General features: G+C 46.6%; 1 protein-coding gene across 4 annotated transcripts in view; it reads left to right on the plus strand.

Moving 5' to 3' along the window:
• NOD1 (nucleotide binding oligomerization domain containing 1) overlaps positions 1 to 25,213 on the plus strand; it is a 49,761-nt gene that overhangs the window by 1,411 nt on the left and 23,137 nt on the right. For 2 of the 4 annotated variants that reach the window (XM_084787796.1, XM_084787793.1), the window contains exons 2-3: positions 21,323 to 21,642; positions 22,850 to 23,024. In XM_084787796.1, coding sequence (XP_084643922.1) covers positions 21,475 to 21,642; positions 22,850 to 23,024 — 343 coding nt within the window. In that variant the 5' untranslated portion in view covers positions 21,323 to 21,474. Of the gene's footprint in view, positions 1 to 15,866; positions 16,022 to 19,558; positions 19,649 to 21,322; positions 21,643 to 22,849; positions 23,025 to 25,213 lie in introns of those variants that run through there. The other 2 variants (XM_084787795.1, XM_084787794.1) reach the window with 2 other exon arrangements.

Below are 25,213 nucleotides of genomic sequence, written 5' to 3' on the forward strand. Positions count from 1 at the left end.
GCAGCAAGTTAAAAATAACCCATCCGAGCTCCCTTTTTCTTACCGATAAAGTCTGGACTGAAAGAAGCTCCACTGGGTCAGGTAAAGTCCCTTGCGCACGTAGGGTCCATGGCAGGGGCGCTGTTACTGGAAGATACAGTAGTGGTAATTGACATGCCACACTTTCCTGTTCAGTGTAGCCACTATGATGGAGTGTGCTTGTCCTGAAACTGTCTTCTTTAAAGCCTCATGCTCCTGCTCTGCCAGCAGGACTCAAAATTGATGTGGCACACATGGCTCTCTTGCTGGCAAAAGCCTGAGATGTTGCACCCAGCATTCCTGTTTTGCTCCTGACTCGCAGCCAGGGACTATTTCATCAAAGAACAGTCAGCAATCTGTAGAAGAGAATCCCAAATCCTGTCCTCACTGATGCCGGCCTCCCTGCTGAAACTGCTACTCAGCTGCCCCACTCTGTTGGGACTGTCATTACAGGAGTAACAGCAGTAGCATTGTTTGGATAAGGCATTCCGAATATAAACCGTGAAGCCACAGAGGTGTGGACATCAAGTGTCTGTAAGTGTATGTGTGACCACTGATATTTGCTTCCACGGTCCTAACCAAAGGAAAGGTTCACTGCTGAGAACGGAAGGCATTTGATTTCTAGGCTTTGGATGACAAGTTTCTTCTACATTTTTCCTTTGGAGGGTTTTAGGCAAGATGAAGCTAAGAAACCTAATACGTGCTTGCTCTAACCATTGCCACAGTGAGCTATAGGTATTTCACACATTTCCAGAGTCGCATTTTCTTTTCTTTTTCTTTTTCTTTATTTTTTTGGTTGTTGTTGTTGTTGTTGATCTTTCGAGACAGGGTTTCTCTATATATCCTTGGCTACCCTGGACTCACTTTGTAGACCAGGCTGGCCTCAAGCTTACAGCAATCCGCCTGCCTCTGCCTCCTGAGTGATTTTCTTTGCTGTTCTGCAGAAAGTTGGTTGCATGGCCTGGAGCAGCCTGCTCTTAGCCACCTACGGGTTGTGACTATGTCTGCGGAGGCTCAGGGAGGGCAGGTGTTTCATCTAAACTTGAGGGAGTAGTTGCTGCCTTTTCAATTAGCTAGTGGATGTCAGCCAGTGCTGAAACACTGGCCAACACATGACTTCCTGCTTGGATGCTTACTTAAACTTGAATTTCATCTGGAATTGGCAGGCACCAAACTGTGGGCAGAGAGTTCTGTGCAGAGTCAGCCACAGCAAGCTTGCCACCACCCTCCCTGTTTGTCTAGTTGGCAACTCGTGGAGTCCTGGCTGTCAACTGATGGGGCCGTATCATGGCCTTTGATGGAACAAGGCCCCTAATAAGAGATTTAAGGCAGTGACACACCATGCTTCCCTAAGACCATCAGGCTACCCAGGAAACTCACTTCAGGCTTTGTTTTCATGACAAGCGATTTCCCTCTAAACTCCAGAAAACTGTATTTTTAAAGGAGTGAAATGGTTGAGTATGAAGGCCCAGGGAAGGACCCAGTAAGCACCTGGTTAACACCAGGTCTTGGTACAGCATCATCATTGCTACTGCAGTGTTGGGCACCGAACATAAGACTTTACAGAAGCTAGGCAAAAGCTCTGCCATTGCGCTATAACCCTGTCCTCTTCTTACTTTTAAAATCTTGAGCCAGGGGCTCACTAAATTAATCTGTCCTTAATCTCTCTGTCTGTAGCTCAGAGAGACCTGGAATGGAGCTTATGGGTCCTAGTGCTGGGATGTGTGTGTGTGTGTGTGTGTGTGTGTGTGTGTGTGTGTGTGTGTGTGTTGCTGCTTTAGAGTGGAGATGGAGATGTCCCTTGGTTTCTGTTGCATTTCCTCCACCACATAGCTTAGGGTTGGAAGAAGTAGAGGGCGCTAGTTAATAACTGGGTAGATGCTTTAACAGCCAAGTGCCATTAGCTAAGACAGTCACATATTACTGAAGACACTTCTTCAGTGGTAGGAGATCTGTGAGAAGGTGAAATTTTATTTGGGGGAAGAGTATGGGTGTTATTCTGATTCCCAGGAGATTAAAAGTGCAATGACCAAGACCTTCTGTGCTGTGCTTAATTTTAACACAGTCTCAGTTTTGTTTTCTATGACCCACAGAGCAAACTTTCTGGAAGAAACCAGGTAGGAAGCTAGGCTTTCTCTTGGGGATAGTCCCTTCTGTATACTCCTACAGGACAACAGATCCCTTGTTGAGAGGGCATTCCTGGCTCCACTTAACCATGGAGCTTTAAATATTTTTTTATTGTTATTATATTTTTGAGACAGGGTCTCACTAGTAGCCTTGGCTGTCCTGAACTCAATACGTAGACCAGGCTGGCTCCCTAATTCATGTTGATTTTCCTGCCTCTGCCTCCAGAGTGCTGGGATTGAAGGCAGGCATCAACAGGCCTGCTACAACAGAGAATTAAAAAACAAAACAACAACAACAAAAAAACCATGCAGTCAGGCTTGCTTCCAGAGGCTTCAAGTGCAGCCTCCTGTTCTCTGTAAAGCAAATAGCAGATGGACGTGGAAGAAACCTCAGGCTTTGGACACAGAGTGGGGTCATACTGCTATTTTCTACCTCATCTAAAGGTAGAGTCTTTGTTCATGAAACAGGACATTCTTTGCAAACAGGGTGCTCTGAGCCAGGGATGAGCTGCTCTGTGAAGCACCCTCCACCTCACCTAGCTCCTGTAAGTGGTCATTACTGTGCTGACAGCAATAACAATGGCGACTGTGGTTCCAGGGCTGGTTTTGCCATCTCCTCGTGTGACCTTGGACTGGGCCCTGGCATCTGTAAAATAGGGGCCAATGCTCACCATGACGCTAGGTTTGGTGGAATGAAGTGATGCTGATTAGGTAGACTGCAGATAATAAGGATGAACTTGTCGACAGACACACTGTCTGCCACACTGGGCTGAGGCATTCACAGTGGGTTCTTTTTCCGGTTTGTTTCCACACCCTCTCCGTGTCCCCGCCCCCCCCCCCGCCCCCGCGCCCCCGCCACTTAGTCTTCTCAACAGCACAATGATCCTTCTAGGTGGGACAGCTGGTTAAAGAACTAACCCCAAGACAAGAGTGTTCTGCTCAGTATCTAAAGCCAGCCCAGCAAGCCTTGGCGCTTAATCTCAGCCCGGAAGTTCAGTGGGACCCCTCCCTCTCTGCTGGTCCCACCCACTTTTCCGGGCTCTTAGCTGTAATTAAGGGCAGGTGAGCGCACGTTTCCAGCGGAGAGGTGTTTCTGCCTGCTTAAGGAGTGCTACTTGCAGCTTCCTCTTGTGCCCCTCAGATGACTTAAACCCTCACCATTGCTTAGACTATAACAGAAAGAAAGAAAGAAAGAAAGAAAGAAAGAAAGAAAGAAAGAAAGGAAGGAAGGAAGGAAGGAAGGAAGGAAGGAAGGAAGGAAGGAAGGAAGACAGAAAGACAGAAAACTGAAATGAAAAGCCTTGCTCCTGGTATAGACTTAACTTTATTAGGGTGGATTATAATGTTTGCTTTGTAATAATGTCACCTGAATGCAGTAGAGTGTTCCTTTATGGTGGGCAGGTGTGTGGATGGGTCAGTGAGGAGCCCAGAAACCCTACTTGGGTGGGACTCAGGTCAACAGTGGCAGCGTTTCAATAGCTTTAACTGCACCCCACTTTGTGGATTTTTACTCATTCCCCGCCCCCCCCCCCCCAGCTCCTTTGCATCCCAGGGGCTTGTTTCTCTTCTTGAGATCTGGCAGCTTTCCCAGAGGCTTGTGTGGGGTAGGGTGAAGGATAGAAGAGCAAATGTCAAGGGTAAGTGGAAGGTGCTTTAGCATGTCTAATAACAAACTGGACATTTCCAGGGATGTGAAGTAGTCTGCTGGCTCCTCAGCCTGGGAGGAAGACTGGTGTACACCTGTCATCCTCGCTCGGCCTTCCTCTTTGGAGTTTTGGCTCTTCAACATGTTAATTCAATACCTATTATCAGAAGGTGTCACTGGGAGCAGGGGTGTATTAAATGGGGGCGGGGAATTTAACGCTGTGTTAGAGTGTGTCTGTGTTCACAAGGTCCTGGGTTCAAGCTCCAGCATCACAAAACCTAAACTGAAAACATCAGGCCCCAGCATTGTTTTAGCTGCATCTGGTAGTGGATGCGTGTAATGCCAGCAGTCTGGGCCTAAGCCTGGAAGACGGCCCCTTTGAGGTCAGTCCAGGCTATATAGAGTGCATGGGATAACGGAGTGTACAGGCTAGTGGTGCACATCTGTATGGCAAATTATCTTAGACAGAGTGTTCTAAACAGCAGCTCTTTATTTCTTTCAGCCCCGGAGGCAAGGAGTGTGAGATCAGGCCTGGTCAGGGATAGAGGTAATTCTCTACTTGGTTTACCTGGGCACCTGTGTCCTTGTGGGACAGATAGAGAAAACAAGAGAGCATTCTTCTGCCCCTTCATATAAGCTTACTACTCTCACCATGGGGCCCTATCCTCAGGGTATCATTTAGGCATAACCGTTAGGCAGGGCCTACCTAAGGCAATCATGGGCTGGGGGTTAGACCTGCGAATGGAAACAAGGACATTCAGTCCTTAGTTGGGCAGGGTGAAAACACATCAATATAAAATATGAATAGTGAATGACGCTCTTGGTGAGGCCTGAGGCGGAAAGGGATGAGAGGAGCTAGAGAATGGGCCAAGGTCAGGCTGAGCAGAGGCTGCTGGGCTGAGTAAGGACAGCGATTTTATTCTAACATGCTGTGGAGAGCTGCTGAAGACCCCCCCCTCCACCTTTTCTTTATTGTTAATCTATACATTAAAGGTCATAGGAAAGTCTCTGCAGAAGACTCTCACACGAGAAGGCCAAAACTTGCTTTTATAACGAGCCTACGCTCGTGATAACTGATCCACTCCCTCGAAAACCCCATTGTGACAGTTTGCTATTACTATGACAAAATGCCAGAGATAATCAACTTAAAAGGAAAAAAGGTTCTGTTTTGCCTCGTGGTTTCAGGGGTTTCAGCCATGGTTGCTTGGCCCTGTTGTCTTTGTATCTATGATGAGGCAGAATATCCAGAGATGAAGTCGTGATGGCTGGGATAAAGCGGAGGAGTTGCCTGATGTCCTACCATTCCTTTCAATGACTTGATACAGTGGTGTCACGCCCTTCCACCTACTAAAGGTCCCACCATTTCCCAGCAGCACATAGGTTGGCAACTAAAACTTTAATGTTTGGGCTTCTTAGGGACATTTAGTGTGGGATCACCATGACCCAGTCTCCTTAGAGGTCCCACCTCCACACACCACTGACTATGATCAGTTTCCAACACAAACATTTCGGGGAGCAAATGGTTAAACTATATCAACAATTACACATTGACTTTAGAAACCTTGTACTACTCCATCCTCAGCCCTGAAGAAAAACAGGAAGGGGGGGGGGAGCAGGGGGGACAGAGCAATCCTGTGTTAGAGAGTGACAGAGCTCTGTAGGCAATGTTCTCAAGTTCAGCTTAAAGAATCAGAGCACAGTGGAAGTGGGCTCAGAGCAGGTGTGCCCCGCCCATAATTCCTGCTCTCCAGTTTTCTGAGACAGATGACTATGAATGGGCGGGGCTCTTCTAGGCACTGCACATCCTTCATCAGGAGCCCCAGTGGATGATGTATGAGAGACTCTGGTCCATCCTAGCTCCTGGAAGCAAGAACAAAAGACTTGCCAAAGAGAGTGAGGTTGGGACTAGGTGGGGTTAGGGATGGTAGGCACAACACACTAGGTACCCCAAGTATTTCGTGCATCTATTCTGCTATCTCTGACGGAAAGAGGTGCTTTCCCCACCTGTATTATCTTTCAAATATCCAAATTCATCTTCTAGGGAATTTGCATACTGTTAGGAGGCACCTGGTTGGTTTTGTTTTGCTTTTTTTGTTTTTGGTGCTGGGGCTTGAACCCAGGACCTCTTAGGTACCAATCCTGGGCTTCAGACCCAGAAACAGGGTTTGCATCATCATCATCATCATCATCATCATCATCATCATCATCATCATCATTTATTTGCTTGGCATTTTTAGGTTGCAGAGAAATGCTTCACTGAAGGGGAAAGCCCCACCTTAGGCTGCTGTACCATCCTGTCTTTCTCAATTCCACGTACTGTCTGGTTAAACAGGTCTCCATATGATAGAGCTCACGCATCAAGGCCTGGCCCAGGCTGCAGGCTCAAAGGCTGCAGTTTGGGGCGGCAGCGATTCTGTCATCTCAGTGTCTTATGACCCTCAGGGTCCGTGCACTCACTCTGGTCCTTTCCATCTGAACTCCATGACAGATTTGTGGCCCTGATTCTTCAGGCTCCGTACATGTGTTCAGGTGGGGCAAGACAGATTTCATGGAGCCCTTTGGCCAGCAGTCAGCAGTCTGTTTATTTGTTCACAGCCAAGTTCCACCTTAGGCTTCTGCGGTGAGTAATACATGCTGTTCTTAAGAAATGCCTTTCATCCTGAGAAGCCTCAGACACTTTCTGTGTAGATCCCAAATGCCACCTTCAGATACCTTCTGAGTTGCAGATCTGTCCTGTGTCTAGCACACACACCCCTCCCCCTCGTGGGGCTCTGCTGGATAAGGTTGAAGTCTGACTTCTCTGGGTAGCCATTTTTGTGCTCCGTCTCCGTCTATGAAGGTGGACGCCCTTTTCTCAGTGGGGTTCCCACTCCTCCTAATCTGATAAACCCCAGATTTAGCAAGGAGTGTCACATATCCCTCAGGGAAAAAATTTACAGGCCCGACCCTTTCCTGATAAGGAACTTCTTCAACAAGCACAAGGAATTCCTGGAAGGACCCCACCCTGTGCCAGGGAGATTCTATCCTCCAGCAAATGATGTTTAATTGTGCCTAAAGTCATCCCCTCACACATAGGATAATTAAGTACTGTTTTCTCCTTCTTGTGGTAGGACCCCTCCCCCCATGTTACTCTATCACTGTATGTAGATAAAATATCCTGGCACCCTTAACCCTTAAACACATTCATCCTCAACACCCCTCCCCACTGCCCAAGGTTTATAAATAAATGCTGGCTCACTCTCTTGCTCGCCATTCCTCTACCATGACCATGTAATGCCCAGTGGTCAGGCACCAACCGCAGAACTGCCTTTGCGGCTGCTGGGGCCTGTTTCACCACTGCCAGCATCTCAGAGCTGACCCATCTGGCCTGCATCTCATCGGGGACCTGCCTGCCAACGGGTTTTGAACATCCGCCTGCTTTCTCTGCTGGGCTTAGCACATCTGCTCAAACAAGGAGCTGTAACACTTTGACATCATCAGGGGCTTGTAGGCCTCCCCAGGGTCTCCCTTGCTTTTTGAGACCTGCAATCTCATTGTAAAAGAGCACAATTTGTAACACGCTGGTGGAAACTCATTGTAACCAGCTGGGGGAGGCTGGGGACCTGGCTTAGTGCCCAGGTGACAGGCTTCACCTTAAAGCTCTCTAGCCACCCCTGAGTAAGAAACAGGACCTTGGGACAGTTGATCTTGAGGCCCATCTGTTCTTGTCTGGAAGCAGAAGCAAGCAGTGCCTGGACTGACCCACAGTATGTGGAACCCAGCTCCCCAGCCCACCCTCAGTTCCCCACACCCCATAACCCTACCCCTACACTAGACACTAAAGGACACCCTCTCTCTCTCAATTAAAATTATGTTTGTTTATTTATTTATTTATTTATTTGAGAGGGGACAATTGTGGAGATCAGAGGACAATTTGTGGGAATCAATTCTCTCCTACTATGTATGGCCCACGGATTGAACTCAGGCCATCAGTTTGGTAGCGAGTGCCTTTACTCAACGAGCCATCTTGCTGCAGTTCATGGAAAACACTTCTTTACTCTTTTTCTCTTTATTCCTTTTGAGGAATTCCAGGACTGGGTGAAGCCAAGGGTCTGCTTTCCTCTGCTGGCTGTTCTTATTAGGATGTTTTACTCACTGGCCCTCAGTGATGAACTCCAGTCATGATCTTTATTTATTTATTTTTTTCAAAGCCTAGATTCAAACAGGGACAGTGTGTGTTAACAGTTGAGCATCGGTCTCAGTAAGGGGCATGGCCACTGAGCTGCAAATAATTCCGTCTCAAGCTGTCGCACTCAGAGTGCTTTGGAAATTGAGACGCGGGCTCTAGCTAATGTTTTTTCCTTCCTTCTGACTTACACTGAATAGCTCAGGCTGGCAATGATCCTGCCTGGAGAGCCCTCAGTTTACAGGTCTGTGCCACTGTAGCTGGCTCTCTAGTTCTCTTTCTAAGGGTGGAAGATATCTGAGTGACTTAGAGCAATAGGAAGTGGCCAGCTGCAAAACTACCTCGCCTACTGGCGAAAATCAGCAGGTGGTTTCTGAAGTGATGCTGTGGACTATGCAAATGCATCGCCATCCCTCCTTGCCAGCATCTCTTGGCCTGGAGGAGGATAAATAATTTGCAAAAGAAAGTACCACTTCCCATGAAATCGATAAGGATAAAGTACCGTGGGAATTCCCAGTGGGGGGAGAGAGACTTAAGGGAGGAACGGATTGAGGTGGGGTCTGGCCCTTCTCTTGTTCAGTCCCTACATAAAAGATGAGAAGTCATGGGCTAAGGGGGCTACTCTACCCAGAAGCAAACAGGCAGCGTTTGCCTCATGGCCAGGAGCCCTGGGTTTCAGCTTTAGTGGATCTATAAACATCTTTGCCCTGCTAAGGGCCTCACTTTGCATGATTAAATACATGTGTGGGATGCTATTCGCTACTCTAGAAGTCCAGGATCCCAGCTGAGTGCCTGGCTCTTTGGGCACTCCGTGTGGGGCTTGGGGCGGGAGGATGGAGACTTGGCTCTGAAGATGTGGAGGCATACCCTGGGCTTCCCAGAAGCTGAGCAGTTGTGAAAGGATATGCGTCACCGCTGAGTTCTAAGGAATACTTGTATCAGATGTGTCTGCGTGCCTTTATTTGTGGGCAAGATGGCAGTGTCTAGGTGCCTGGGGTTCAAGTGATGTGGACTCAGAGAGAGAGAAAAAGCACCAAAGAGCAAGAGTAAGAGTGAGAAGCTTTGCAAGGGGGCTAATTTCTCTCTCTGCGAGAAAATGCATTTCCTGGTGTGGCAGAAACAGTATCAACCTGGGCTGGTTTTCCAGGTTAATTCCATCAATACATTGCCAACAAAATAAGAAATAAAGAGAAAGCAAAGGCATGGATTTTGGCAGATCGCTCAGCAGAGAAGGCAGGACCCACTTGAGTGGCTGAGCATATGTGCTCTCCACTGCTGTACGAGTGCTGTGTAAGAACAGGCTTGGCGTTGGTACCCACTAGGCAGATCTCAGGATGAGTTAGGCCACCCAGCCCCTGCCTGGCAGCTAGGGGGATGGAGAGCCATGCTGTTCAACTCCTTATCACTTTAATGAAATTCCATCCAAGTAGCTCATGTGCAAATGTAGTGTGATAATCTCCATCACTGGACACTCCTCAGAAGGGAGGCTGTGTGTTAAAGTGCCCTGAATGACTCTGGCACAAGACAGGAGCCATTCCATAGAGGAGAGTGCAGATGTGACCCTCAGCATTTCAAGGATGTATGTTACAAGTTATGCCTGGGGTTTTGGTCATGCTGGTGTCTGGACCTGATGCATTCTGAGTGGCATTTTTTTTTTCCCATCCAGATCATCTCAAGTCTGAGATTACTTGAAGTAGGAGCCTCCTTAAAGTAGGAAGGAGTCTGTCAAATGATAACTAATGGATAATTAAAAAGGTTCCACAAGTCAAGCAGTTGTAGCTCGTTTCTTGATTGCATGGCAAGGTCCTTTGCAAGTTTCAAGATGCTCCTCTCAGGCTGGAGAGATGGCTTAGCAGTTAAGAGTGTCTGCTGCCTTGCAGCACCTACATGGGGCAGCTCACAAACACCAGTTCCAGAGGATCTGAAGTCCTCTTCTGCCCTCCTCCAGCATTAGGCATGCACATGGTGCACATACAAACATAAAATAAAGACACTCTCACATATACATAAAATATACGTTAAAAAAATCATCTAAGCAGCTGTGCACAGTGTTGCACCTGTAATCCCAGCACTCAGAGAGGCAGAGCCAGGTGGATTGCTGTGCGTTTGAGGCCAGCCTGATCTACAAAGAGAGTCCAGGATAGCCAAGACTTTACAGAGAAACCTTGTCTCAACAACAATAACAACAACAATAACACATATACATACATACATACATACATACATACATACATACATACATACATGTTCCACTTATTATAGGAATTTGTGAGCCCAGGCTTGGGGTGCAGTCACTTGTTTGCAAGGAGGCTGGTCATCATCCCAGAAGAGAAAGACTGAAATAGTGGCAGCCATGTTCCCCCTCCCCCCTTACCACTGTAAGGCCCAGGTCTTCTCTCAGGTCCTAAGCCACAGAAAGGGGCTGGGGAGAGTGTGTCAGGCCCTAGGAGGGACAGCAGAGCTCCTGAATGGAGCTAGTAGACTTCTAGCTGTGTTGGTCTTCAAGAAAGGAGAGGGCTAGCCTGTACATACTGCCCTGTGGTCACTAAAACACTGCTTCACAAGTATGAAAACACTGTCCTTTTTCTGTGGCTGCCGTAGTCCCTGAGCCCCAGGCTACTTGTGAGCTCTCATTTCTGGAAAGGAGCTTGAGGAGAGGGAAACAGGACTGGGGAAGAAGTAGATGGGCTAGCCAGATTCCAACCCTGGTCTTGCTCTTGTTCACGTTAGTGTTTATGCCCAACCTCTATACAGAAGGACATGCAAGATGGCTGGGCCCCTTAAAAATAACTTGGGGTGTAACTCTAATTAGCATCGGCTTATGCTGTTACAGGATGTTTTTCTGGGAAAGGCTCAGATCCATTTAGAATCTTATCTGCTGGTATTATAACACCAAGTTGGAGAACGCTGAGCTATTATTGATTTGGAAATACAGACAGTTTCAAAAGAATGAATGAAGAGGTTCCGATGGCAGGGCATGTAAGGAAAAGGCAGCTCGTTAGGGCACTGTGGCTGGTGGGAAACCTTGAGGTTCCTCTTCGTGACATCGGATCTGAATTCTAGCTGTTCTTGCAAAGAGTCTACACTTATTGTCACACTCTAGGCAGGGTAGCCTCTACGCGACAGGTTTGTACAGAGCAAAGCTTCTGCTGTCCAGGAGGTCTTTGCTAGTGTTTTTTTTTCAGCTGCAGGGAACTGGGTAGGTGGCCTCTGGTCATGGACACTTGAGACAATGGTGACAGGTCTGGGTATGTGTAGAGCATTTAGCAGTTACTCACGCACTCTGTGTTCCTCTGGGTATCTTGAGTTTGGATCCCCTAAGAGAGAAGAGCTCTGCCTACATTCAGTTCCCTGTAACCTTCCGCTACAGAGGCACTCCTGGGTTCCTGTACCTTTGGGGTCATGCTGACAAACACAAGGGTCCCCCTTTTTTAAGTTGGGTGTCATCACCGTGTTTCATACATGTGTGTCACTAAGCCTTGCTGTACCTCCTGTCCCCTCTCTGTTCTCTGCTTACTGATTTCTTACCCCAAGCAAGTTCTCTTGCTTTTATGTCACATGTATCCCAACATTTGTTTACCACTTAAAGATCTCTTAAAGTCAGATGGCGCTGGGTGACAGCCTGGTCTACAAAGTGAGCTCAGGACAGCCAGGGCCTGTCTTGAAAAAACAACAATAGGAAAATAATAAAGATCTCTTAATCCCCTTTCACAGCCCCCTTTCTAGTTCTCTCTCTCTCTCTCTCTCTCTCTCTCTCTCTCTCTCTCTCTCTCTCTCACACACACACACACACACACACACACACACACACATACACACACAGGAAAGCTGAGAGGGAAGAAAGAAAATGGGAAGGAGGAGGAGATTTAAATCTAGGCTCTGCCTGTGAGAGATAAAAGGGTTATTGTCTCAGAGTCCGGCTTATTTCATTTAATGTTATAACCTCCATTTCCTATGGGTTTTCTTGGCAAATGTTATAATTTTATTTTATTCTCCAGACATTTCTTATTAACACTCACTGTACTTCTAATGCCTCATTCTGAATCTGTCTGAAGCTCCAGGTTACAAACACTGAAGGTGGAGATCTGCTTGGCTTTACTGTGCCCCAGTGAAGTGTTCCTAGCAGTGACTGTCAGCTGCGGTTAGCGTAAGGATGGGTGTAATAAGAAAGGTGTGCTGAATAGGCAGTTACTGGGCATCTGTTCCATGTCATCCTGGAGGGGACCTGCTCCATGTCAACCCGGAGGGGACCTGCTCCATGTCAACCCGGAGGGGACCTGTTCCATGTCCTCCTGGAGGGGACCTGCTCCATGCCAGCCTTTTGTAGGTTCTTCTAGGACATTAACTCAAGAATTCCAGCCACACCCTAAGGCAGGGACTATAACTTTGGGGAAATTGAGGCACAGGGTTCCTTCTATGGTGCCCCAGGAACAGCCATCATCTCTGTGTGCCTTGTCCTCTGAAGCCAGAACAGCTCTGCCCAGCATCCTATTCATCTGAGGTCCAGATAACTGATCTTACCCTTTTGGGAAAAGTGTGAATGTGGGTGAGTGGAGTGAGGCTGGGGGTGAGGTCTCTAGAAATCATGCATTTGACCCCACCCAAGTTGTCCTGCCTCTCACAGCATCCATAAAAGCAGTTGGTGAAGTTGGGGTCCCAGTAAAGGACTGACTGTGTTAGCTATTATCATCAGCAACTGCCTGGGTGCCCAAACAGCATATCCAAGGAGAGACTGAATGATGCAGTGACATCAAAAGACTCTGCTGCTGCCCACCAGCCCTGGCCACCCCTGGCAACTGCTACCCCTCACAGTGAGGGGGGAACCCTGTCAGTGATGACACTGGCATCTAGACTTGTTGCAGATATTTAGGCCACAGGGCCAGGGCAAGGAAGACCCTCCACTTGGCATCGTCAATAAGCCCCTTGGGTGTGGGGATTGCTCGGGAACAGAGCTCAGGAGCTCTGTCTCTGACTCCCCAGTTCTATTACTCTTCGTAAAGGGGAAGGCACACCAGGCAACGTGCTCGGCTCCTGGGAAGCCAGGCTGTTTAGAAATCAGCTTCTGTGGGTCCAAAGGCAGACCTTGGCAGTCACAAAGAAATAAGAGGTCATTTTGTGAGGGCAAAGGAGACAGTATGGTACCAACTGAGCAAAAGACCAGTGTACACACAAATGTTGAGGGTGCAGGCTGGAGGGAACAAGCCACATGTTGTCTTGGGAGTTGATAGATGGCTTCGGTTTTTTTGTTTGTTTGGTTTTTTTTGTTTTTTCTTCTGTAAGCTTTTTGTTGTTGTTGTTGTTGTTGATTTTTTTGATGTCTATTTATTTACCTTTATTGAAATTTGAAGCCAACCCAGTCAAGTTGTCAGATGAAAGACTGCTAAAAATATTGTTTTATAAAAAAATTATTCTATAATAGAAAACTCTAAATTAAAAAATTTGACAGTAACATTGTAAAATTATCTTACTGATATAAAAGCTCTATCTTAGCATTTGCTTTCATTAAAATAAAAATATAATTGCTGTTGTCATTCACTTTATTTCACATTTTTTAAATACAATGAGCAGGTATTGTGTTTATGCTTAGTGGACAAGTTATAAAAACATAGAAAGGATGGACACATGAGACAGTTAAGAGAGCAAGGGGCTTGCTGCCAAGCCTGACTACCTGAGTTCAGTCTCTAGGGCCCTAGTGATGGAGAGAAACAGCTTCTGCAAGCTGCCTTCTGACGATGGCAGGACATCAGTCCTCTCACATTGCTTGCTTTCCATGTCAGGATCACGTCTAACTATCTCAGCCAGTGCTTTCCAACCTTCGTAAGGCTGTGATGCTTTAATACAGTTCCTTATATTGTGGAGACGCCACAACCATAAAATGATTTCATTGCTGCTTCCTAACTGTTATTTTATTCCTGTTATGAATTATAATATAAGTATCTGATATGCAGGGTATCTGAAATGCGACCCACAGGTTGAGAATCACTGGTCTAGGGCCTAGATTCTAAACGATCTTGTGACTGAGGGTTATCAGCAAAGCTCCACGAAGCCCCAAGAACTGCTTGCCTGCCCCAGACCTCTCTCCATTCTAGGGTTCACCTCCGTTACAAAAGTTCCTTTTAGATCCTTCGAAGTAGAGCTCACTCATAATCCCCTCACTCAAAAATAATCACAGCTAAAGGAAGCTTTAAAAAAAAATTGGAGCTGTCCAAGGCAGGATGGTTTTATTCTTGCTTTTCTTATCTAATGCATGGAGAGAGACTGTATGAATGTGAGACTATGTATCCTTGTTTTTTCCAATTTTGATATTCTATAATTTCATTCTCACATTCAAAATCTTTCTAATTTCTATTTTTCCTTCAGCCTGTGAATTTGGAGATTGCCCAGATTTCTTTTAATTATTCTCTTCCAACCTAACTTCGTTGTAGTCACGAAATGTAGAATGAATGATTCTAATCCTTTGCCATATGTTAAGAGATTATGATGAGGTCCAGAATGCGGCCGAATTTTAAACACTGCACGTTCACTTTAATGCCAGGCCCTGTGACGTGGGTAGGTGCAGTGTGATGTACACACAGTAAGATAAACGTATTAATTACTTAGATCTTCTAAGAGTCTGACCTGTTCTTTCAGCTATCATGTGAAGTGTCCAATAGTCCCTGACTGTGATCATGCATCTGAATGTGTTGCCTTTTTGTAAATTTTCCCCTTAATATATTTTCAAAATATCATGCTAGGTGCATGCAAGGGAAAACTCTTCTACCATCTGTTCATCATACTGTTAAGAAATTCTTAAATTCTAATTTAATTCTAATAGAGCTGTGTCAGACACAGTGCATCCTGTCTCCTTGATTGCCTAGGCTCTGCCATTTTATTTAAGATATATCTCTTTGAGTAGCATGTAGTTTTTTTCTATCATCGAATCTTCCAAATTATGTCTTATAATCACTACATTTAGACTATTAGTACTTGATTTAATACCAGTATTTTTGGATATGTATAAAAATTAATTTTGTTTCTTTACCTCTTTTTTTTAAAAAGATTTGTTTGCTTGTTTGTTTCTTTTGAGACAGAGTTTCTCTGTGTAACAAACAGCCCTAGATATCCTGGAACTCTCTTTGTAGACCAGGTTAGCCTCAAACTCACAGAGACACACCAGCTCTGCTCCCTGAGTGCCGGGATTAAAGGTGTGCACCACTGCACCTGGCTATTTGTTTGTATTATTATTGTTGTTGTTGTTTGTTTGTTTGTTTTGAGACAGGGTTTCTTTGTGTAGTCCTGGCTGTCCTGGAACTCAGAGATCTGCCTGCTTCTGCCTCCTGAGTGCTGGGGTCAAATGCATCTGCAACCACCACCCAGTTAAAGATTTATTTTATTTTTAATTATCATATGTATGTGTGTGGAGGGGTGTGTATACCCAAGTGTATGAAGGTCAGTCATCTCTATAACCCTATGTCTCAACTCTTATGTATTTTCCAGTTTCTCTGCCCTTTTTTGTGTCTTGTTGTTTTGGAAATAAGCACATTTGCTACCCATTTCTTCTCTCAATTGTCTTGTGTGTGTGTGTGGGGGGGTTTGCCACTTTTAATGAAAATCTATGACTTGTTGCTATACAGCATAAATCTGTGCTTTTAGTTAGGCATAGTGGTACATGTTTTTATCTGGACATACGGGATGCTGAGGCAGAAAGATCTTGAGCTCAAGGCCAAACTGGAGTACATAGTAAGACCCTCTCTCAAAACGAAAATAAAGCAAACAAAACACTTCACTACAGTGCAATTTTATATAATATTTCAGATTTTTAAAATATAGCTTGATAAATTTGGCAAATCCTGTGCATGCGTGCATGTATGCGTGTGTTAGTGTGTGTGTGTTTGTGTGTGTGTGTGTATTTATGTATATACTTTTCCCTCAGTGTCTGAAGAGATCAGTGTCAGAATACTCCAAGGAAAACAAAATCTACCAGCGCTCAAATCCCTGATACAAGACAGAGTGATTATCTTCATATGCCTACTTACACCCTCCTGAACACTTCAGTCATCTTGAGATTATTACGATACTTAATGCATTGTAAGTGCTATAAAAGTTGGTATTCTGGTGGATGTTGGTGGCGCACGTCTTTAATCCCAGCAATTTGACACTCAGGAAGCAGAGGCAGGTGGATCACTGTGAGTTCGAGACCAGCCTAGTCTACAAAGCGAGTCTAGGACAGCCAAGGCTACACAGAGAAACCCTGTCTTGAAAACAAACAAACAAACCACAACAACAACAAAAACAAAAAACAGTGACAATGAAAACATCTACAAATTATCCCATGTTTTGTGAGGCGCAATATTTTTCCGAGTAGTCTTGATCCATAGTTGATTGAATCTAAGGATGTGGAATCCATGAATATATGCATATTACACTCACACACACACACACATAAACACACACATACATATTTACGATACATGCAGCACTCACTCAAGACACAGAGTGTTTTACATCGTCAAGAGTTTGCCTGGCTTTTGTTTGCCATCAATGTCTCCCCAGCTGCCACCCCACACACCTGCTTCTACACAGAGCCATGGAGTATATTTTCTTTCTTCTTCTTGTTTTGTTTTGTTTTAGCCTTGCATCTGTGATACTCATGCTGTGTTTGTTGCACTTCTGTGTATTTTTCCTAGAGCTGCACTGTGTGGCTGTAGACACTGCTGACGCAGTCACCCACAGTTCCTCTGGGAATTGCCAGCTACTTCCCACAATTGACAGCCTTGTTGGAATGAAACAAAACCAAAACTCTCTGATTCTCCTCAAAGGACAGATTTCCAGAAAGGGAAGTCACTCGAGAGACTTCTCAAGGCTGTCGATCCTAACGCTGAGATGGCTACAACTCCCTGCAAGGAAAGAGAGGGAAAAAGCAAACAAACGCTGGGCCCTTGGTTTGCTGCTTATCTGCGGACTCTCAAGGCTTTGTTAGGACATCAGATCAGACCATAAATCCAGAGTGCCTGAGAGCCTCTTTCTAGCCCATCAGCTAAAACTAGTGCAGTGCAATATGGCCACACAAATGTCTTCTAATACATTCCGAACTCCTCAACTTTAGTGGTTACTAAGAAAAGCCTGGTCCTATAAAATGTCCTTGGAACACTGCCAGAATTTTGTTAAAGCTGCATCCTAGCACCTGCTACCGGTTGACTTAAAACCCACCAGTTCTGGAGGTCACACAGCAGGAAACCATTAGCTTCCCTAGAACTGCAGCAACACCTCTCAAGTGTGGACTGTGATGATAGCATTGCCCAACTACTTTGCCCAGACTTGAAGGCTGCACCCTGACTCTGAACTTGGCCTGCAAAGTCTAGAAAAATGGGAACAGTCTCTTTATAGTACACCTTAACAGGGACTGTGATGAGGAAAGCTATCATATTGACAGTGAGACCCAGTGATGGATCTTATGGTATGGGCACTGTAGACATTGACTAAGCCACACTCTACATACAAGACCAGACAGGCTCCTTCATTAGGATTGCAGCTCGCTAGCAGAAGGAGCTGCCGGGGATCAAAGTTGGGCTCAGGCTGAGCACTGAAGTGTCCAAAGTTGCAAAGTCGCATCTATCATCTGGCCATTGAACACTTCTAGTATTGCTAGCCAGATCTAGATGATCTCTACGTGTGAGACACACCAGACTTCAAAGCCTCAGCTCGAAAAGTATCTGTGAGAAACACAGATGTTCCTTCACAGGCGTGTTCTGTGTGACACTATTTCTGGGGACACATGAACAAATGCTGACATACCCCAGATAAGGAACCAATGACAAACCAAAGTACGGACACCATCACAGTCCAACTTGATAAACAAATGCATTTTGCTGGGCCTACTTAGAAGAATATGGTTGAGGGGCAAAAAACGACTCAGAGATCTGCATTATCAAAGTCCACACCCCAGCACGGGTAACAGCTCACTAAAGCTGGAAACCTGAGCAGCCTGCAGGCAGCCTAACAGGTTGGAAAACGTCCTTTCTAAGCAACTGTGGTGGTCTGCTTCTTGCAGTGGGGCTCAGTTGGTCCCAGCCTCTCCTAGGCAGCTCAGCTTGTCTGATAGTGTCACTCAGCAGTCCTTATAGAGTCTGTGGGATTGGCGAGAGAAGGGCCTGGTACATCTTGTCAGTTTCAAGGACTTCCTGAACTTTGAATTGTTTGCCTGTTGAGCTTAATGAGCTTCCCTAGAGGATAGAACATTCCACCTCCCCTTAAAACGTCTCGCTGTTTACCTCCTTCTAACACCCCGTGTCTTAAAAAGCTCCCCTCCAAGATGGAAGGTTTTCATTTCAGAGGAAATAGCAACATTATACTGATGGCATATTTAGAGCAATGCTTTGCACATACTTGATTAATTGAAATATCTCATTAAGTCACCTGCTGATTTTTACTTTCCTTAATGTAACTACTAGAAGAATTTAAATTGCTAGGGTTAGTGAGATGGCTCAAAGGACAAAGGTCCTTGCCTGCAAGCCTGATGACCGGATCTCAGTACCCAGACCCATATGGTGGAAGAAGAGAACTGTCTCTGGAAAATTGTCTTCTGTCGCTACACATACTATGAGGATAATATCTTGTTTTATATAAATAACCATGTTCTATCATCTTTTAGAATTATTCTCTTCAAGCACTGTTTTATTTGTGGGTACTCAGGACCCTGAGTGAATCACAGTTCATGGGTTCAAGACCAGCCTAAGAAACATAAGTAGTCTTAAAAAAAAAAAAAGACCGTGTTCTCTGATCTTTCTTCGTCCCAGTTACTTCCCTCCCCAACATCTACTACATATCTAGGTCAGAAGTCCAAGTTGCAAGATGGAACGTGGAAGTCTGTTTCCAGAAGGACTGGGGATTCTCCTGGCCTGGAGACAAAACCTGTCCCTTAGAAAGAGCCATGCATGGTGGCATGGAGCCATAAGTCCCAGGGCTCAGGAAGCTGAGGCGGGAGGCTTGTGAGTTTAGGTCAGCCGGGGCTACATAGGAGTCCCAGGACAGCCCAGAGCAACACAGCAAGATCCCCATCTTAAAAAAAATAAAAAGCCAGAAAAAGAATTGGTGGGAAGGGCCAGTCTAACAGCTCTCAACTCTCTCTCAACTCTCTCTCTCTCTCTCTCTCTCTCTCTCTCTCTCTCTCTCTCTCTCTCTCTCTCCCCCTCCCTCCCTCCCTCTCCCCCCTCTCTTTCTCTCCCTCCCTCCTCCACCTTCTCTTTCTTTCTCTCTGTCTGAGGGGTTTCCTTCCACCACCGTACTCTGCATGCCTTTGCTTCTAGATAAGGTTCCAGGCAGTGGGCTTACGGCCTGCGTGTTTTAATCTTCGTTTTCCCATGTGGTGTTCTACCTTGTATTCTGCAGCCTGGGGACTTGTTTTCCAGCCACATCCATGGCCTTGAATTGTTTCTTTGGTTGTCTCCTTGGACTGTCTGGTTACCCGTCCTCAAGACCCCGTATCTGGAGCTGGGTACCTTCCCCCCCCCCCCCCCCCGCCTCAGATGGCCTGGCTCCCAGAAGCCCAGTGCTGTGCAACCTTTGCCATGCCTCCTTTCCATTCCAACACCCCTTCTTTTTCACCACGCCCCCCTCAGACTCCAACCCTCCCCTTCCCTTACTCCTCCCCTTTCTCTGCCACTTTCTCTTTCCTCCAGGCCTTCCTTTTGCACCACAGAACCTACCCTTTGCCAGGTAAGACATCAAGGACCTTTCTGAATCAGGAGACACCTAGCCTTCTGATTTTTCTGGTGGCTTATGCTCACGAACAGTGACTCTCTGCGAGGTGTCACATGGCAGTTTGGTCTGTCTCTGGCTTCTGTTTACCAGGCAGTATCGTTTCCTTGGTTCCTCTGTGCTGTCCATCCCTCCTTAAATTCCGGCCAAAGTGAGCTAACTTGCCCTCTGGACATCACACACTCAAAAAGCAGCCTCTATGCCGGCTAGCTGTCAGGTGACACATGGCTTTGTTCAGGTAGTCAAAAACCAGGAGAAAGCTTCCCCTTTGCTGGTAAATGGTGGAGTGTCTGTCTATGATGTGTAGTACAGGGAAAGTCTGGGAAGCCAAGAGTTAGTTTTTGTGGGACTGGAAAACACAGGAAAGAGAAACAGAGTTAACAGAACCGCCCTTCTGCCCCGACCCCCAACCCCAGTGATAAGAGTGAGGTCAGGTCAGGAGAAATGAAGGAAATTGCTTAATGTTCTTTCCCAGCCTCCTAACACATGATGACTCACCCAGAGAAAGGGTGGCCTTTCCAGGCTGGGGAGTATTTTCAAAACAAAGTTTCCACTCTGGGCTCCAGCTTCACCCTTTCTCAAAGGCTCCCAGAGAGCCTCAGGCCCTTAAAGCTGACATGTGCTGCTGCCAGCTCTTACCTCCCTTTCTTTTCCTTCATTTATTTATTTTTGCTGTCATAATATACGTGTTAAAGCTTTTTGTTTGTTTGTTTGTTTCTGTTTTGTTTTTCGAGACAGGTCTCTCTCTGTGTAACAGCTCTAGCTGTCCTGGAACTAGCTCTGTGGACCAGGCTGGCCTCAAACTCACAGAGATCTCCTTGCCTCTGCCTCGAAAGTGCTGAGATTAAAGGCGTGTGCCACCACCGCCTAGCTCTTAAAGCATTTTTTTTTAAATTTGAGAATAAGTAAAACATAAACTCTGGGAGCTATGGGCGGAGCCTGGCTCATCAGACAGCAAAGGATCAGCAGGTTGATGACGATGCATGGGGCTCTATGGCATTCCCAGCATGCCAGGAGGAGGACAGGGTCAACATCTTTTGCCTTTGAAGGATGCCTGCGAGTTGAACTTTCCTGGCTTCTCCTGGGCCTAACTGTGTGCACGAGCACAGTTTTGTCCTTGTTGGCTTTGCAGAGTCCAGAAAGATAGTGACGGTCTAAGGGAGGAAGGCTGTGCCTGAGCCTCGGTATGACTAGCCATTTGTATTTGGTGTTGTCAGCTTGATGCCTGTTGGGACTCACTTACCAAAGCCATGGGTCCTGAAGTGGGGCTCAGTGACCACCCTTCTTCCCTGTCCCTCACTCTCTCTTCCCTGATCCCCAAGAGGAGACAGAGCCGCTCTGCCCTGCCATGCCTTCCCCATCGTGAAGGATGGAAACAAGGAGGCAGAATAAATGTCTCCTGCCCGACACTGTTCTCTTGCCGCAGCAACAGAAAGGGCTGACTAATACCTGTGTGGTGCAGAATACCACCACAGCAATGGACTGTGACTGCCGCTGTGGCTCAGTACGGCTCTGATGAGGTTCTTAGGTATGGCTCCCCACTGCTGGAAGTAGAGAAATGTAAGGAACAACGGGAGAGGAAGAACCCGTCAGTGACTTTTGCTTTTCTGACAATGTCCTTTATCTCTTCAGGGTCAGCAACGGAAGGCAGGATCCTGGACGGTGGCCCTGAATCCTGATCACCTGTCTGCCATAGAAACACACGAGGCCAACGATGAATTTGAGAAAAGTAGCTGCTGGCTCCTTGAACTATAGAAAAGCAGCACCATTATGAGAGGAAAGCCATGCCACCGAGTAGCCACTCCCACATTAACCTGTTGAAGACCAACAGGGAGCATCTGGTCACCAACATCCGGAACACGCAGTGTCTGCTGGACAACTTGCTGAAGAATGGCTACTTCTCAGCGGAAGACGCAGAGATCGTCTGCGCTTGTCCCACGCAGCCTGACAAGGTGCAGTGAGGGACCCTGGTGCTCAGAGTTGCTGGCCTGGGTTTCCAGCAGCTGTTCCCCACTCTTGATCTAGGCAAAGGTCTTGGGGCGAATGTGGTACATTGGGCCGAATTTCACACTGGGGCTTTTGGTTGTTGTTTTGTTCTCACCTCGGCTTCTGCAACACAGGGAATATTGCTTACAGCTGTGCATTCACACTGGGCTCTTTGGGTAATTTTCATTCCTGTGGCTCAGCTCATGCACTGCAGAAGAGACTGATGACAGATGTGCACTCACACTGGGGTCTTGGTAGAACATAAGTGCCCGAATTTTGAGCTTCCTGTTTACTTCTGTGAGAGGCTGGAGCAAGCTCTTATCGCCGCTCTCCTAGCTGTGTGTATTGATCCGTAGGCAACTTTAGTACGCTTTTCAGTGAGTAGGTGAGAAAAAACATGGCAGTCAGTGCCTCAACACCGCAAGGGTGCAGGGGCAAAGGCTACCCACAAAGCCAAGGTGGGGCCCCATTGAAGACTTTCCCACGCTCTGAAATAGGAAGTAGAACCTACTCTGAGTTCTTTAAGCTGGAGGTAGCTTCTGTGCAGCCAAGGCTACTCAGAGAAACCTTGTCTCAAAAAAACCAAATAAAATAAAACAGGGAACTTGATAGAGAAATTAGAAAGAGCTTACTTGAGACAGGGTCCCCTTCTGTAGTCTAGGTTGAGTTGAGACTCTGATCCTCCTTCCTCAAATCTCCCAAGTGCTAGGATTATAGGTGCGTGCCACTATGTACAGCTCCTAATTGTTTTGCCTGCATTTTAAGTAAAAAAGTCCATTTTGAACATGCGATTTGATAGGAGCCTGTTACCCTCCTGCAGGGTAGCCCAGCTATGCTACTTCCTTGTGTCTCTGGGGTGACTACCTCCTTTGCATACTTGTCCGTGGATGTTAGTGACATGAGAGTAGGAGGAAAAGTCAGAGAAAAGTCCACAGCTGGGCAGCTCTACTTATGTCTGATCTGTTTTTAGGCTCACCGACACGTATTGCTATGAGGGTGCATCCTTGCTAAAGAGGCCCGTTTTGCAGACTATGTGTTGACACTTACACTGGGTATGCAGGCAGCCAGGCTACTGCTACTGTACTAGCTAGCAGCTGGGTGCACCCAGGATCCTTTTGACAGGAAGATACCCTGCACGCCAACTCAGGCTCTTGATGTCTGTGCCGTCTGTAGGTCCGGAAAACCCTTGACCTGGTGCAGAGCAAAGGCGAGGAAGTGTGTGAGTTCTTCCTCTATGTGCTCCAGCAACTTGAAGACGCATATGTGGACCTCAGGCTGTGGCTCTCAGAGATCGGCTTCTCCCCTTCAAACCTCATACGGAGCAAGACTATCATCAACACTGACCCAGGTAGGAGTCAGCCCCAGGGGCACCGTAGGCACGAGTATAAGGCAAGGCACTGGGGTCTGGAAATGCAATACTGTGGCTCTCAGGTGGGCATACAAGTGTAGCCAGCAAGGCCAACCTGGTGGCTTTAGGCTTTACACCACAGAGCAAGCCCCAGTGCTCCTTCCAGTTTGGAAAGAAGGGGTGGGCCCTGGCACCAGAGTGCAGCCTTGATGGTTGCAAATGAACCGAGCACACATGGAACTTGTCTGTCTGTCTGTTTTGCTTGCTTTGGTTTTGGGGATGGAATCCTAGGCCTTAGGCATGCTAGGCCAGTGCCTTAGCACTGTTTTACACCCCCAGCCCTCTCCTCTGGATTATTTAGGTACCCCGGGAATTGTGGAGATGGCCTTTGTTCTGTGGGCCTGTTCAGGGCCTTCTCTGACATGGAGATAGCATAGTTTTGACACTGTGCCCGTTTTCTTTTTTAAAGTTTTTTCTAGGAGCTCCAAGATGCCACTCAGTGTTTTTGCGTAGCATGTATGGGCTCTGATCTCAACCCCCAATACACAAATAATAATAAAGAAAAATACCTTTCCAGAAACCAACAGAACTGCCGGGTTTGATTCTAGGTAAGGTTCTTAGGTCAGTCAGCAGCCAGTCTGTATTTTCAAAGTGCTGCAGATGTCATTAATTGACAGCTTAGCCCCATTGTTTCTGTGACACACCCAACACATGATGGAGTAGTGGGCTGGATACTGAGGATGCAGTTATAATGGGGCACACTGGGTGCTGCCTTCCAGGAGGTCAGAGTCTATGTATGGCAAGGTGACCAGGGCAGCATCAGCATAGGGTGCAAGTGATCAGGGCAGAGTCTACCCCAGGAGAGGGCAGTCTGTTCTCACTCTCTCCACCTTGTAACAGCTACTGAGAGCACAACAGGAACAAAGGCCTCACACTTCAGGTTTTAGACTTCAGTTTGATCTGGTGTCCTAGTCGTGTTAACGACTCTGTGACAAAACGTCTCTGAAAAGCAACCTAAAGACCAAGAGCTTTGTTTTAGTGTCTCAGTCCACGGTCGGTTGACTCCATTGCTATGTGCCTGAGTGGAGCTGGAACATCATGGTGGAACTGCATGGCAGAGAGCTGCTATTCCTCACCAACAGGGACAGACAGCGAGGAGCCAGGGACAAGACACAGTGTTAAAAGGCGTGCCACTGTGACCTGCCTCTTTCCACTAGCCGCCCCCATCTCCTAGTTTCTGACACTTCCCAATAATTCCACCAGACAATGAACCTGTCAGCGGATTCATCTTGGTGAGGTCAGAGCCCTCAAGACCCACCCAAAGCCCATTGACTGGCTGGCCCTGCTATTGCCCTTCGCGGGACATATCAGATTCAAGGCATTACACTTGGAAACAGAAAGAACTTTCCCAGAGAGTGACTGTGTGGGGAGAATAAGGCGTGTGTGTGTGTGTGTGTGTGTGTGTGTGTGTGTGTGTGTTGGGGGATATTATATCCCCATGGTGGGTAGTTCTTTCAAAGGTTCCTTCAGCCATGACTAGTGTTTAGAGAGTACTTCACTCTACAAGACATCACACATCCATGACAGATCCATATCGTAGGGTTTCACATGTATGAAGTGTCCAGAAAAAGCACATTTATAAAGAAAGGAAGCCCACTAGCCATTGTCAGTGTCCAGAGTTGGGACACAACAGAGATCAGCTCCAAAAACTTTGGGAGGATGATGGGGATTTATAGAATAAACTATAGTATTCTATATACTATAGTATTATTGGATTTTATAAATTTACTAAAAATTATGTGACTAGTATATAATGCAATTAGTAAAATGTTTGCAATATAAATTATTGTAAGGGCTGGAGTGATGGCTCAGCTGTTAAAGGCTAGGCTCACAACCAAAAAAAATTAGGTTGAGTTAGGTCCAAGTAAGCTTTAAACTTCTTTTTTGTTTGTTTGTCTGGTTTTTTTTTTTTTTTTTTTTTTCGTTTTTTGAGACAAGGTTTCTCTGTGTAGCCTTAGTTGTCCTGGAACTCTCTTTGTAGACCAGGCTGGCCTCGAACTCACAGAGATCCACCTGCCTCTGCCTCCCGAGTGCTGGGGATTAAAGGTGTGCGCCACCACCACCCGGCTTAAACTTCTTTTTTAGTGGAGGTTTGTGCTTTGGGGCAGGATCTACCCATAAGCTGGTCT

The sequence above is a fragment of the Acomys minous genome (assembly GCF_964271855.1).
Source record: "Acomys minous genome assembly, chromosome: 6".
Taxonomy (NCBI): domain Eukaryota; kingdom Metazoa; phylum Chordata; class Mammalia; order Rodentia; family Muridae; genus Acomys; species Acomys minous.